The following is a 15,830-nucleotide window of genomic DNA, read 5'->3' as shown; positions in this document are numbered from 1 at the left end:
CTCTGAGTAGAGCGCCAAGCCGCTCAAGTGCACAATAGTGCAGTGGTGTGTGCGTGGCGTTGTTCACTTACTTGACTGCGCAAGGGTGGCTTCATGTGTACATTTATACTCGTCTGTGTGGGTGAAGGAGCTGAGTTTGCCTTTTCCTTTTAGAGCCTCTGTATATATTATCCTTTTGTCCAGGCCAAGCTGTTCTAATGTGAGAAAAGCCTCGACAAGCTTCTTTCATGGCAATGACAAAACACATCACCCAGTGAAACAGTTTCTCTCACTAATCCTCTGAGTTTTAAACCAGGCAGAGTGAAACAGTTTTGATGACGAGCCTGACCGTTTTTAACATTCCTCAAAGTGCCCTCTGTGCGCTAAAGGGTAGATTTTCCTGCTATGTTTAGTGTAGGCAAGTTGAGAGTACTTTTACCCTGAAGCCTCACCTGAGGGGCTTCACTTGTGGATGTCCTGTATTGTGTTTTGCCCACTTGTCAGAATCCCCCTCCTTGAAGGGGTGAGCATCAATATAGCTGACTACATCCAGCCAAGAGAAGCTGTGTAGTCTGACTTTTGTTTTCCTTTCTCTTTGGTGTTCTCATTATTATTAAATTATATAGCAATCTTTTATTGATATTTAAAGGATTTTGTGATAGTTTATGTGGGAATCAGTCAGTACTAATGAAAAAAATTTAAGGTACATTTAATGTTCCAGTCACAAAGGCCTAGAGACCAGCCAGTGACCCATTGAAATGTATCTGCTTCAACTGCTTAGTAAGTGGTTGCTGGCTTTTGGTAGGTGAAGTTGAGCCCAACAATTGCTCTTGTCGCTGGCAGATTACTGCTTTGCCCATAGTTTGTCTCGAAAAATTACAAACCAGACTGTAAACGGACACTGCTCACCTACAAACGAAAAGTTTGCATTACACTGCAACTCACCTTTTACTTTGAGGGGACATGGTCTCAGTTTCACTACTACTTAAAGAGTTGTCGGCAGGCTACAGCTGGTCATATACCACTACTACCAATTTCACCTTGCGACTTCCAACAACCACTTGTTTTCTAATAATCAGAAGTTAGCTAGTATAAAACAGCTAACCTAGCCTTATCTAGTTTTTTTTTCCTAGCCTTATCTAGTGTGCCTGCTAATGCTCTAGAGTTCATTCAATTGCACATTACACCTTGTTTAATGTATACAATATAGCTATGATATAAGTGTAAAAAAAATGTTATACCCATACAAAAACAGTTGTATGGGTTATTATGTGCCACACTAGCAAGCTGAGCTAACTGTAGCTTTATATATAGCTAATGGACATAGCTTAAGTAATTTAAAGAAAAATCTTCTAGCAGCAGAACATAAATATGGATTTAACTCCTGCCTTGGAAAAATCAAAACATTTTACTTCAAAAAGTTGTTTCACAGAGTAAGAAAATGTAAATTGAAACATGTTAAAATAAAAATAATATGCAGTCATGTTATTTGGCGCTTACATTTTCTATTGTTTTCATGCACTGTACTGGGTCCTAATACTTTTCAAATGTAACAATCCACTGTGCCCACACATGTCATTAAAAATACATTTAATCCTTATCTTCAGCTTCATCTTCATCATCTGTATTATCGCCATAATATTAAACACCCGCTCTGTGCTGTTGCAGGGCGCTCAGCAGCATCTCGCTGCTCTGAGATCAGCTGCAGTCAGTCTCGTGTGTTCGATGAACTGGAGGCCATTGCGCCACTGTCAACTTCCTGTTTGTCTTTGGACCAGCCATCTGACTCATCAGGCTGCCCTTCACCTGAAACAGGTAACACGTTCAGCACTTAAACAGCTTCAGCTAATGATACAGCTTAATAATTACAGTGTTTCCAGCTTTTTCCACAACTTTGGTCCAAGCACTTAGGTCTAGGGCTGCGTATCGATTTTGATTTCCATAATTGATTTGATTTGATTGACTGATTTGACTCAGACAATCAATTTATCAGTACATATCCATACTTTTATATCTATGTATAAAAACAAAACTGACACTTGGTTTTATACAAATATAAAACCCCCAAAAATACAAAATGACAATTATATTTGACTTCATCAGAGGTGTAAGCATCACAGCAGCTGCCTTTGTGTCAAAGTAACTGAGGATAAAACAAAGAAAAACATGAAGGAGATTTTTCTGGCTTGGTCTTTTATAGCAAATAACCCCCTTAAAAATATTCTGCAGTAGACCAAAAACGGAAGAAAACCATGAATCAGCAGATGAACATTACCTGATGCTGCTGAAGTGAAGCAGCCAAAGTTACAGAGGTTTATTAGACACAGCCAAGCGTTTTGTCGTTTGACATAATTTGTAAGTTTAAATTTCTTTGGTGCTGACCAGCAGAAATTTGGCTTTCTTATTGGAGGTCATTTAAAAAAAAAATAACAGCAGTAGACAGCACTGTGCACAATGGTAGACTGGTGTGCAATAAGTAACCGAATAATGGAGAAAAGAGAGATTTTTGATGGTAAACTCTTGAAATACACTGAGAGAGAGCTGAGCAGGAAGTGTGATTTAATCGTGGTGGAAGCAGAACAGCAGAAGTAAGAGGGAGCTCATTACAATGTTTTTCAAACGTGAAGCGTAGTTTTGGTCTTCTTTTGCCGCTGCTAGTAAATTTTGGTTGGAGAGTGACGAAACCTGCAGCTTCAGAATCTGTGAGATGTCGGCTTTCAGCACTCGATGGCGTCCATACGTGCCATCGGGTGAATGGGGGGGAATCTTTTTCCATTTACCTGCTCTTTAATCGTTTGCTGTTTTAGCTGTTTTGCGGTTGTTGAAATAGTTTTGTGAGCTTTAACCTGAGATTTCTGGCAAAGTACATTTATATTTAAAAATCAATTCAGGATTTAATGAATCGATATCAGAATATTCAAACTAAAATTGATTTGAACTGGAAAAATCGATTTTTTTAAACCCACCCCTACTTAGGTCTTGGATTGTCCTGAAATTTTGTAGATACTTTTGTAATCCACAGATGATATAACCTACTGACATTCTCAGTCTTATTACCATGACATTGAAATTTCATGGTTTTAGTCAACTTTCTCGACAGCTTTTTGATGGCTTGCCATTCATTTTTTGTGCAGACATCATAAGGTTAATATAGAGGTCTGACAATAAAGGACCAATTACCAATCAAGTGGTTAATATGATGTCTTCAAAAAGTATGTTTTTTTCAGAGAATGGGGAAAGTAGGACCCAAAGGCAGGACTTTCTACGTTGAACATTTCTCCCAGTGTCCATGGTCCATGTTTCCATTCCCTTTGCGTCTGTATACAATGCATGCGGTTTTTCCTCTTGTTTCTGCAATACTCCTGGAAGTCACAGAGGCAGCGGTTAGTAACATCCACATCGGCGGCAAACTCAAACACTCAAACAATCTCACAGCTCAGCCACTCTGTTAAATAACTCCCTCGACGAGGCTGATCAGCAGCAGGTGTATGCGATTACGCTTTAGGTGCGGCAGGTCTCACGGTGGGAAAAACAGCCACACACACACAAATATAAGGGGAAACGAGGGACATCACACAATACACGACCATTGCAGGTCACCCGGCGAGGACAGTGAACAGTTTTAAGAAGCAACAGGTCATCAGGTATAAATACAAAACTAACAAATGTACAAATATTGAAAGGTAATTCATTCTCATCTTTGAGGGTCTGTCTGATGTGTTTTTGATCGTTCAGTTTACTGATTCATTTAGTAATTAAACCATAATTTAAAACAAAAGTATCCCCTTATTATTGTGTGTGTTTTTGTTTTTGCTTTTTTCAATTTAATTTCAATTTAATTTATATAGATCAAATCGCAACAACAGTCATCTCAAGGTGCTTTATATTGTAAGGTAGACCCTACAATAATACATACACACGTTGCGTTTTTGTGGTTCACAGGTTATCAGCATTTGGAAATTTGGTCAGGCTTTAGTTTGGCTCCTCTTTCTCTCTCTGTGATTCCAATTCAAAGAAAGTTAAGTTTGTTTATTGTTGCTTCCATCTATGTGTGGCTCCCATTCATGTCTCAATTAGACATGCTCTCCTTTCTCTCTGACATCTGCCTTGTTACCAGCAGAGATGAGCTTATCTGACCACTCACTCTGTCAGGTCCTTGCATTGGCCCACACTGGCCAACAAAGGCGGAGTAAATGTGATTTGTGTTAGTGTGCATGCCTGTATTAGATAGCATGTGTGTGTCCTGGAGGTGGTTGAGTGAGATGCGGAGAGAAACATTAGCCAATGAAGACTTCCTCCACGTCCCTCATAGCCTGCTAATCCCTGACAAGGTGTTTAACCTGCTTGCTTGACCCGAACCTCTGTCTGACCTCCACGACCTTTGCCCCGAGGATGTGAAAGGATCAGCGCAGCCGCAACCACGGCAACCAGTTTGATAAAATCAACACAGGGCTCAGTCCAGAAGCTCTGGCAAATGCGAGCTAATGCTCCAGACTGATTGTTATCAGGCTGACGTGAAGCACAATTTAAATTTGTATAGGATATACAGGATTTTAAAAAAAATACAGATATTTAATCAGGCTAAACTGCATAAAGCAGACTCAAGAACAGCCTTTTATTTCAAAACAGACCAAAGGAACTCAGGCCTGGACCAAGAAAACCCCAAAAGAAAATAATGGTGAGCAAATTGCAGCTTCAGATGAGAGACTTTGCTGCATGTGTTTAATTTGTCCTCTTTAATGACTTTGTAGAACTTGAAATCTGACATGAACCTCTTTTAAAAACCTCTGTCATTACTCATGACCTTTGCTGATGTTGCACAACATCACTTCTGATCAGCGCTTTGAAGAAACCGTACAGCAGTTCATTCAGGAGCGTGTCACTGTGACACTGAGTGGGTGGCAACCACAGTGTCCAACACCTTAGTCACAGGATTAGTCATTTGTTATCTGCCACTGTGTTTGCTGAGTGTTGCTCAGTCTTTGGGCAGCTTGTGGCTAACGATAGATTAATACCCGACCTAACTGAAAGTGCTTCCCGCCACATTATGTTACAGCCACAGTTATCCCAGGGATTTCCTCTCAACGACTTCTTAATTTATCAGCAGCAGAAGCAACAGTTCCAGTTTTCTCACCTGAGGGATTACTTTACCAGTTCCCAACTGAAAACACTTAACAGAGGAATGTGCTCTGTGTGGATGCAAGCGCAAAACTTTCTCTGATTCTCTTTTCTAGCACTGCTGGGATGCTGCTGGGAGTGCTAGTGTGTGTGTGTGTGTGTGTGTGTGTGTGTGTGTGTGTGTGTGTGTGTGTGTGTGTGTGTGTGTGTGTGTGTGTTCGTGTTTGTGTCCATGCAGCAGAGCGTAATGTGTGAAATCCCCTCAGATAGGAATGGTAGCTCCACACCGGGGATTTGCATGGGCAGTGAGCCACACTGTCACTGATCCGCTTTTAATTGGGTGTGACGGCGAGAACTTTGGAGTCTGAGGGGGGAATTGTGTGTGTGTGCGTAAGGTGGGGTAGATCTGGGGTGGTTTGCTTGAGGTGCTGTGCTGTATAATTTACAGTAATTTAATATTTCAGTTGAATCAAAAAAAATTTCAGCAGATTATTAATTTTTCCAACATCTTTATGGTTGGAATACAAATATTAGACTGTGTTCTACTCTTTCAAGACTATGATATGTTGTATACTAACAAAAGTCTCTGAATGCATATTATGTTTTACCTAATTTACTTTTACCAGCTCATTAAGATGATGTCATAAGATGGCTTCCTGCGTACCTCATTCCCAGAATATAAAACACCTTATTATACTAGACCTTCCAGTTTATATTCACATATTGGTTCTAAATCATTTCATAGAGTGCTTTATCTTACTAAAAAAAGCTATCCCAAAAACATTAAAATATCTGCATTCAGAAATTTCTCATTAGCACGACTGAGGTGAATATTTTCTCAGCAATTCTAATATTCACTGCAATGTTTTCATCCTGATTTCTTCAGCCAATCGACTGTCAGCTGTTGAAACTTGTATCTATTTAAGTAAGTAAAATATAGCATGTGTCAAGACAAGAAAGCAGTGACACAGTGCTTTACAGAGGTGTCAGTAAAATATAACAAACATACTTGAACCGATAAAACAACCCAGAACAGTTTAAGCTTTTTTTTAAGGATATTACAGAGTTGCAAAGTTTTATAACTAAGGAATGAAATTCAAAGTCCCTTTTAGTTTTCAGACGAGTAAGTAGGAGCACAAGAAGACCCAAATCTGCAGACCTAGGGACCCGACTTGGAGAATAAAGGTGGAGTAGGTCGACAATATAGGTGGGGGACGCTCACCTTGTTGGGCCATAAAAGTAAGAACCCAGATTTTGACCTGACAGGAGGCCAGTACAGAACCTTTAAAAATTGGAAGATGTATGAGAAGATTTATGAATAAGAATAAGAAATATTGTGGTCATGTTTTTGTTTTTTTCTTGTTTTGTTTCTTGGGTGGACTCTCAGCTGTGGGTGGGTCTCTGGGCCTGTACCCAGACTGTTCATTGGATAATCCAGCCCAGGTTGATGTGTTCTAAAGCCCTGTTGTTCTGCCCTTGAAATGGTACTTGTTGCTATTGTCTACCTTTTAAAATATACCTATTAACACCTTAATTAATGGGTAGTGGATTTTGTAACTTTTTTTAAAAGATGAACTTTTGTACTAATTTATTAATTTGTCTTAGACATTTTATTACTAATTTATTCATTTGTACACTTAGACGTTGGCTGGTATTTTGATCTATTCTTTTTACTTACTGACCACTCAGCAGACCTGCACAGCTGATATACATGGCAATGCTTTTTATTTAAATGAAACAGTAAAACTTTGTTCATATATTTATATTTTACTAATTGACAGCACACATATACTGCACCCCTATGTGTGGGAGTGTAGTATGTAGTTTTACTTCATTGGGTGGTTATTAGTCCACCCTGCTGAATGGAAGTAATGGGCAGGAGTGTTTTCTTCAATGGTAGCAATAGGGGTTAAAGTTTGTTTTGACCTCTTTGTTTCCCTTACTGTTTGGTTAGATTCAAGCACCAATACAATACCAGAAAGTTTAGTATAGGTTAATTAAGTAAATAAATGAGTACTTTTATTATTTAAGAGTACCTAATGGCAACATTTATATGACTTAAAAAGAACTCATAAATGCTGTTGAATAGGTTGATAACAGGCTCAGATTGGGGTGTGGTGTGTGGTTTTGTCGGACCAACTGGATATTTTCTGATATTCTCTTTTTGTTATCAGGTTAACTTGAAGTGAGGCAACAGTGCTAACCACCGTGCTGCTCGCTTCTATGACAACCATATAAGGAAATTCACTCCTACTGACATTTGTTTCGATTTTCTTCCACAGGTGTTACTTTTATATAAGATGACCTCCATTATTGGAACTTTGGCCATGTTTAATACATGTATCCACCATTATTCATATTTATAATAGCATGTGTTATTATACTGTTATAGGATCTTTTCTATCCTATCTAAATTAACATTTTACATGTAGATGTATTAATTTTAAACGGCTCCAACATGTCTGGAGCTTTAAAGTTTATTTTTCTGATGAATATTTGAAATAATAACTGCCTGGACTAACTGGTCTGTTTGTCTAATCTTCACTGCAGAATATCAGAGGTCTCTGAAAGATTCAGATCTTGTTTTTCTGGTGTAACATCTGCTGCCTCCCCCAGCAGAGCTGTCCCCCGGCCTCGCAGCACTCACAATGGGCTGCGACTCTGGAAATCTGGGCTCCCTGTCCCGGGTTCAGCTGCTCCTCCTGGACCGACCGGCGCCTGAGACTCTTTTGAGTCCCTTTGAGCTGGAGGAGGAGGTGTCCCCGAGGTCCGATCTGACGATGCAGTATGATTCAGCAGGTAAAACATCAGCAATATTAAGCATGATAAAGCTAAAAAACCAAGCTGTGTGGAAATGCAAAGACCTTAAATGTTATGAATGGAGGGAAGAGGGGTTGGTGGGTAGTTTGGGAGATTTAACACAACCCTGCACAAACATGCAGATACACCTGTAGCTTGTAGCTTGTTAATGATCAGGGGACACTGAGCCAAAAGAGGAAGTTCAGAGCCAAAGAACAAACTCTGACTAACACCCGTTATTTCAGTTAAGATGTTTCTGAACAGTCTGGATCGTTGGTGTGAGAGTGAGAAAGTGAATTCCTTCTGATTTTAATTGTGGTTTTGCATGTTTGTTGTAACTTAAAGACAAATCTGAGTTGACTGAGCGTAAACCTCCTGCTCTGACGGTTTGAGTGAGATTGTTTGATAAGCAAAAACCGTCACTGTAATAACAGGCAGCAGCTGGACAGGTGTGTGTGTGTCTGGAGAAAACACATAAGACCTTACATGGGGGGAAAATATGACCCTGAAGGTGTGTTTTCTCCATCTACGACTGGCCTTGAGAGTAAGCAATGCATTTATGGTGTAAATCCCCCCCCCCCCCCTTTTTTTTTCCTTTCTTTAACAAGCTGTAATATCGACTCTCATCTGCTCCCAGGCATGCCGCTGCGAGCTCTTAACTGCTTTTCCCTCAAGGTGCGGTGAGGCAGAAAAAGGTTTATAGGGATATCAGGATGTGCCATATTAATAAAGATCAAACCGCTAGAGTAGATCATTAACTGGGAAAGTCCGACTAAGAAAGCCAAACACACTTCGAAACAACACTGACACATAACACAGGATAAGAAACTGAGAAGAGTGTGTGCAGAAAACCCCTGCTGATTATAGACTGATAAGGCACCAGAGAGGGAGATAAACACTGTGGATGTTTAAGAGGTCAATTCAACCCATTCATGAAGAAACATCTCTCATTTTAACTCGACTCTGAGATTTTTGCATCTGTTCAAAAGCACTAAAGATCAAGAGAGCTCGCTCTTCGTCGCTTCATCATCTATCACGTATCTACTGGAAGATTTTTTCACATAACCTCATGTTTGAGTTAATTCTGTTCATGTCTTTTAGACACGAACACTGTTGTGGATTAACAAAAGTGACATATTCTGATATTTTATTGTTAAGCTGATAATCTCTGATGGTGACTTAGACCTCAGATGGTTCACTTTTTATAATAAATGAAGCGTGTCTTTGTCCCTCACAGCCTCTGCCTGAGTCTGATTCTCCAGAACGTCTCTTGCTGTTTTTCCTTCCCACTGACACCAAGTGATTTCTCATAACAGGTTGTCTGATTGTTGTGGTTTTCTCTTTATGATTAGAGGATCTTTTTCTTACAATATAAAGCACCTCGAGGCAAGTGTTGTTGTGATTTGGTACCATATAAATAAAACTGAAATGAATAAATATAATGGCAAGCATTAAACTGATGTGCTTCCAACTTTTGTCCCTAGTTGGGCTTTTTTACCCCTCAGCTTCAAAGGCTTCAAAGGCAGCCCGCTGAGCAACCAGGCAGGCAGCATGGACACGCAACTTGGTGAATGAGGGGATGTAGGATTTTCAAATTGATACCACAGGTCTATCTACTAGGTCGTGACAGACAGTTTTTTTCTTTGTTCAAACACAGACCTGTTTAAACAGACCTTGGCTTAATAGTATTAATGAATTAATAAGCTGTGTACTTTATTGTGAAGAAGAGACTGGGAATCGTGTTTTATCTGTACAAAAAACAGATTGTCTGCTTCCCTAACATCCTCCTCTGTCACACCAACCCTCTACACCTTCTCCTTCACTATAGTACAAGCTTCTCTGTGGTCTTCCTCTTTTCTTCCTCCCTGGCAGCTCCATCTTGAACATCCTTTATCCATAATATCCCAAATCCCTGCTCTGTCCAAACCATCTCAGCCTTGCCTCTTTAACCTTGTTTCTAAACTTCTAAACTAGACCTGAGCTGACCCTCTGATGTATTCACTTTTAATCCTGTCCATTCTGGTCCCTCCCAGTGAAAATCTCAGCATCTTCAGCTCGACCTGCTGTCTTTTTATCCCTCAGCCGTAAAACGCTGAAAGGGTATTATCATCCAAAGTGCTTGGCAAGCGGGGAGTGCACCCAAGTTTGTGAATGCGACAACTTGAGAACGAGCTGACATAGGGATTTGAAATTCGTACCGTAGGTGTATTTTCTAAAAATACACTCTCAGACAAAATACACTCTCAGACAAAATACACTCTCAGACAAGTTCAAATCTCAGCGACCCCAACCTCAAGGTCAGGAGCTCAAGGATAGGATGTCACATGACTTCCAAGCGTTTACTGGGTGAACCACTTGACAGCGTCACAATTTATGATGATCTGTCTTCTTCTTTTGTTGCCAAAATATTCTTCTAAAAACATTCAAGACATTTAGTTTAATTCAGTTATCTGTACAATGGCAAATAACAACAACAGTCGGCTGAATCTGGCATTAGATAAAGACTTAGCAGAGTGAAAATCCCAACAATCAGGCAACCTCCTGTGAGCAAGAACCTGCGATGGTGGGAAGGAAGAACTCTGAGTTTCTAACCTGCTAAATTAAATGAATGTTGTCTTCAGTTTGGTAATAAACAGTTAGTTTTGCAGGTTTTCTCAAGCATCCTGAGGTGCCCAGTTGCAGACCCCCTGATTTGCAAAAAGTAAATAAAAGACAGTGAGTGGGAAGCTTGAAAACGATGGATCTTGTGGAGACTTGCATCATCATTATCTGTATGATGGCAATGTTTTTGCTCTTCATTTGGGGGTCAGTCAGAGTTAGTCAGTCAATTTGGTCTTCATGTAATTATACCTTTGACCTCGTACTTTTTAAACTGTAACGGTTTGTGGCTTATTTATTTAATCAGAAACAAAATTTCTCTGGGTGAATTTCCGCTGGAATTCCTTTAAATTGTCTTATCAGTGGAAATCTCCAAACTGGGCTGAATAAAACCATATTTATCTGGCTCATGCCCAGCATAAAAAGAAATATAATCACCACGGTGTTGTTAGCATTCATGCATCCATGCCTCCGATGTTTACAAAAAGACAAAATCTGTCTGAGTTTTCTGAAAGCCTGTCTTTCCTCTCTCTGTGTCTGCAGAACAATGTTTACACCTGGCACGCTTCTGCAGACAGGTGCTCCTCTGGGGTTTTGTTGCTCCATTTTATGCCATTATTTGCTCAGAGATTAGGAGCCATAATTGGAACTACTACACAACATTACTCATATCTGAGCACACACACTCAAGTACAAAAAGACAAGCGCATAGAAGTGTGTGCCAGAGGCCAGCACTTATGTACACAGATGCATGAACACAACTGCTAACACACAATCGCTTCCTCTCCCTCCTGCCTGACGCTGTGTTCTTTGCTGGTTTCGTCAGGTGTTTCGAGGCCGCTCACAGCTGGCAGCGTCTCTGAAAGGTTCAACTCTGCAGGGAAAGTCCAAGAAAACAAATCGGTGAGTGCCGCTGCCCCTTGTGAAACCAGTTTTGGTTCTCTCACACACATACCCAAACACACACACACACACACTCACCCCTCCTTCATTCATCTATCAGATTTCCTTCAAAAGCAGGACTGTGCTTTGTTGTCAACAAACACTAGACCTTGAGGAATCAGCTACTATCGCACAACAGCCCCAAGCAGTGCACACATCCCACACAAAGACACCCTTTTACAAACTTGAACCAGCATGCATTTATAACTGTCATGCCAGTAAGACAAGCCAAATTGTTGATGATAATTGAGACACAATATAACAGAGGGCACGCGGCGTGCAGCAGGTGTGTGGTTAATCAGTCACGCGCTGCAGGAGAAGGGGGAGGCCCGACTGTATGGTAGGCTTTTACACCACCTCATTGGTGTGTCGTTGTGGTGGTGGTGGTGGTGGGGGGGTTAGAGCTCGACACGATAGGATTCTTTTGGAGGATGCACCACCACCAGGATCAGACAGGGTTTGATGGGGTGAGGGGTCGGGAGGGTAAACAGGGCTTTTGCACGCTGGGCTGCAGTGGAATGGATGCAGGTGCTCCACGTGATCTACGATTAATCTCCTCTTTATGACAGATGAGAGGGAGCCCCTGAAAAGCATGAATGAGAGCCATAAGCCCCCCACAATTATGCCTGACCACGATGGGGGTCTAGCCGGAGTGCTCAGAGCAGGATTCATACAAACATTTGCATAATTCACCTCACTGAAACCAAGTATCCACCCACAGGATTATTTACAATGATGAGAAACTCATAAACCATTAGTAGGTTTTTCAAGATAGAAGCTGCAAGTTCTTCCTCACGTGCTTCTTCAGAGGCAAACCCGACGTTATTAAAAGTTTTGAACCAACTTCCCTACTTGCTCATTTTGATTACTCTGCTGTGTCTTTGAAGAAAAAAAGGAAGTGCATGTACTAGGTGTTGGTTTTCAGTATTGGTGGTGGGGGCAGGGGGGGGTCCTTTTCTGCATCAATGTATGATAAAAAAAAAATTATAAAGATGGAAACACAAAAATTAGGCAGCGAGTGGCAGCTTACACAGGAACGAGCCATCTGCGTCCCCAACAAAAATCTACACTTAATAATGAAACAGAATTTTAATCTCAGTTTTTGTAATGATACACACAGATCAGCCACAATATTAAAACCACCGACAGTTAAAGTGAATAACACCAATCTTCAATGCCCAACAAAAAACTGTTAAAGCAGTCTTTGCAAAGACACTCCCCTGTGGCAGCAGCTTCCCACAATAAATGGTAAATACTTTCTCCTCAATTTGAGCACTAAAAGTGCTTTCTTACTACAAGGAAGGATCAAACAAACATCTTTCCCATTATTAGAAGCACTGCTACACTACCTGAGCCCAACCATGCTGGAAAAATCACCATGGAACTAATAGAGAAACAAGCAAAGCCTCAGGATGTCCATATAGCTGAGATCTCCCAGAGTCAGTTAGGGAATTTGAAAAAGGGGAACATTATGTGCATCTGAACAGGGTTAATTTCCACCCCATCTATAGCTAGGTACATTATTTAATCATTTACATATAAAGTTGCTGTTTACACCTCAATTTGTTAAACATGGCAACAAATAGAACAAGAAGAAAGATCCATGTGCATGTGGAAATTTCCAGATATGGTGGCTATCGCAGACTTGTACTCAAAGAACCGCATATTACATTACGCAGGTCAATCTAATTCCACCGAAACCTTAACCTAAAATAGCTCCTTCCTGTTTCTGCTGAAAAGCAGCCTAACTGATTTTTTTCCTTTCTGTTTCCATGCAGGATCAGTCCGAAGGAGGTTCAGGGTCGCCATCGTCATGGATCATAGACCCAAGTCCGTCATTCGACATGTTCAGATCCTCCCATTCTCCCTCCCAGTCCAGCCACAGTATGTTATCCATTAGATTTACTCAGAACACATATTTTTTTTCAGGCTCTGTCTGCGCTGTCATTACATACCACCTCTGTTTCAAAACTAAGAGCCTACTACAACAATACTTAATCAATACGAGAGCCCATCTTCACCATTAGCGCTTGATCCAGTAAAAGCCCACTCAGTCCCTGTCGGCTCTGCTTTATTAGAGGCCATTGTCTCCTCACTGTCAGCGCTGTGTTTGGCGTTCCCTTGCCTCCGGTACACTTAAGCCTGTTAATCCTCGCTAGGGCCAGCTGGCCTGCAGTATCACCTTCACCTGTAGGGCCAGCTTGTGCACATTCATGAGTGATGGTTTAGGAGCAGTGCTTTACTGTATGGACCACAAACACTAGAGAGCTGGCAGCAAAAGGCCAGAAAACAGGCAGGAGTGTTGTCAGCGCAGTGGAAATGGAGAGCCACCCTTGAAGTAATAGCTCGCTCTTTTTCCTCCCACCTTCATTTGACCACATCAGTCAGACTGTGATCATTTTCTTTCTTTTTTGCTGATGTCTTACTTATCCATTATCCGTCATTGTGCTATAACACTAATGGTCCATGGCCTGCTGTATTGCTAGAGGAAGTTACAAATGCATCCATCACAGCTGAGATTGATGCATCCGAAGGCTGAGCTGCAGGGCGCAGCGTTGTCTACCAAATCCAACATGTCTGATGCCACTGTCGGTTGATTGACATAATTAACATAATTACTTTTTTTTTTTTAAGTGTTCGGTTATGTTAATTGGATAAATAGTTTTCTAATATAATGCACTGCTTTTCCTTTTACGATCATGTCAGAATTACAGAGGCATTAAAATAAAAAGTATTTCTAAATCTTGATATGAGGTATGAGTCATGAAAAACGATGAAACACTTGTTTAGTTACAGAAAGTCTCCATGTGAAGGATTTGGCATATGTCACTTTTCAAAGCACACGTTGGCAAAGTGCTTCAGGGTTTAATAAATATACAGTACACAATCAGACTTTCAAGCACATTACATTCTTATATAAATTCATCAGCGTGTGTGATATGGACTGGGTGTGGGGGTGTCCCAAAAATGTCATACCTCAATAGGTCACATGATAGGGTGGGACAAACCTCTTGTGGTATTGACCCCATGCCTATTTGCACACCTTGACTCATGTGATGACACACTTGATTAATAGTGCGTCACCTACCCTCCTGCAGGACAACCCCCTACTGGGATTAAAACGCTGTGAATCTCCACCTTTTGATTTTAGAGCTGAAGAGAGGATGAGAGGGTAAAAACAAAGCAAAACAATATGAATTCCTAATAAAGTTAATAATATATAAATAAATAAAACGGCCAATAACTAAGATGGGCAAATATTGAAACGTGGATAACATCTGGTGTCACCAAAAGTTCTCTTTTTGTATCAAAGACAATAATTAAAATGCCCTTGAACATCTAGGCAGCCAAGGATGCAACCTGGACGTCCAAGCTCAAGTTCTGCTGTTTTGCATCATAGTGTAATTGTGTATTTGAAGAGATCCGTGTTTGCTTCAGTTTAGTCACTCAAGATTTTCTGATCAGGTGTCAGAACCTTTGGGACACCTTTGTACATTCAGATCCAGTCTCTTTATGGATGAAGACCTTTTCTGCAAACATGAACATACAAACTCAAAACTCTTGTTATGAAGACAAATTTTAGTTTCAACGAGGTACGGAAGTGATTGAAACTTAGAGAGGGTCTCCTAAAAAAGAGTTTGTGAGGACACCCAGAACCTCTTCTCTGTGTTTTACAGGTCTTTCCTAAAGGTTGACTTTACTGTGTAACATGTTTATTTACCTCCTCTGTTTCTGACTGTAAGAAGTGGCCACACAAGTAAAGAGCATTTTATGACTCTTTAAAGGCATTTTTACAAAGACTGATTGATTTATTAGCTTGTAGAAGGTATACAATGTATATCCATTGTCTAGTTACACAATAAGTTAAATTCCATTAAGCTGTAAAATGCTCCTTTTTTGGTTCCTGACAGATTTTAGAATAAGTCTTTGCTTGTTTAACTACCCTGTAAAACTTGGGCAAACATGAAAAAGATGTTATGTAGAGGATCCTGGTGATGCCTTATGTGCTTTGACCTTTTAGAGGCCAAAGACACGGTCACCCTCAGAGGGAAGGGGTCATTAGCAGGCCGTGGAGAGGTCGCTCTGGAGGTTACGGCGCCTCTAAAAGATGCCCAGTGTGTGGCATGTCTTTGTGTGGATAGGTGAGATTTGGCTACCCTGGACGTGCGAGCAGTTCAACCTTTCATTTAAGCCCCTAATGGAGGGAATGACCCCAATTTGACTCCATGAGAATATGGGTATCCCTTTTGTAGGTTTAGTGTGATGAACAACTTCTCAGAATGGATTTGAAGATTATGTCAGATTTCCATAGATCCAAACCCTACAATTATAGTATGTCCATCACTTTTATTAATAACAAAGGTTTTATGGATTGTATCATCCATAAAACCATA

General features: G+C 40.6%; 1 protein-coding gene across 1 annotated transcript in view; it reads left to right on the top strand.

The window, feature by feature from the left end:
• Positions 1–15,830, top strand: part of LOC309692306 (uncharacterized protein) — a 50,949-nt gene that overhangs the window by 4,902 nt on the left and 30,217 nt on the right. The window contains exons 3-6 of the mRNA XM_082510660.1: positions 1,648–1,794; positions 7,717–7,896; positions 11,321–11,397; positions 13,215–13,320. Coding sequence (XP_082366786.1) covers positions 1,648–1,794; positions 7,717–7,896; positions 11,321–11,397; positions 13,215–13,320 — 510 coding nt within the window. The remainder of the gene's footprint in view (positions 1–1,647; positions 1,795–7,716; positions 7,897–11,320; positions 11,398–13,214; positions 13,321–15,830) is intronic.

The sequence above is a fragment of the Aulonocara stuartgranti genome (assembly GCF_965226115.1).
Source record: "Aulonocara stuartgranti genome assembly, chromosome: 17".
Classification (NCBI taxonomy): domain Eukaryota; kingdom Metazoa; phylum Chordata; class Actinopteri; order Cichliformes; family Cichlidae; genus Aulonocara; species Aulonocara stuartgranti.
Note: the sequence above shows the minus strand (reverse complement) of the source record. Positions and strands in the feature narration are given on the sequence as shown.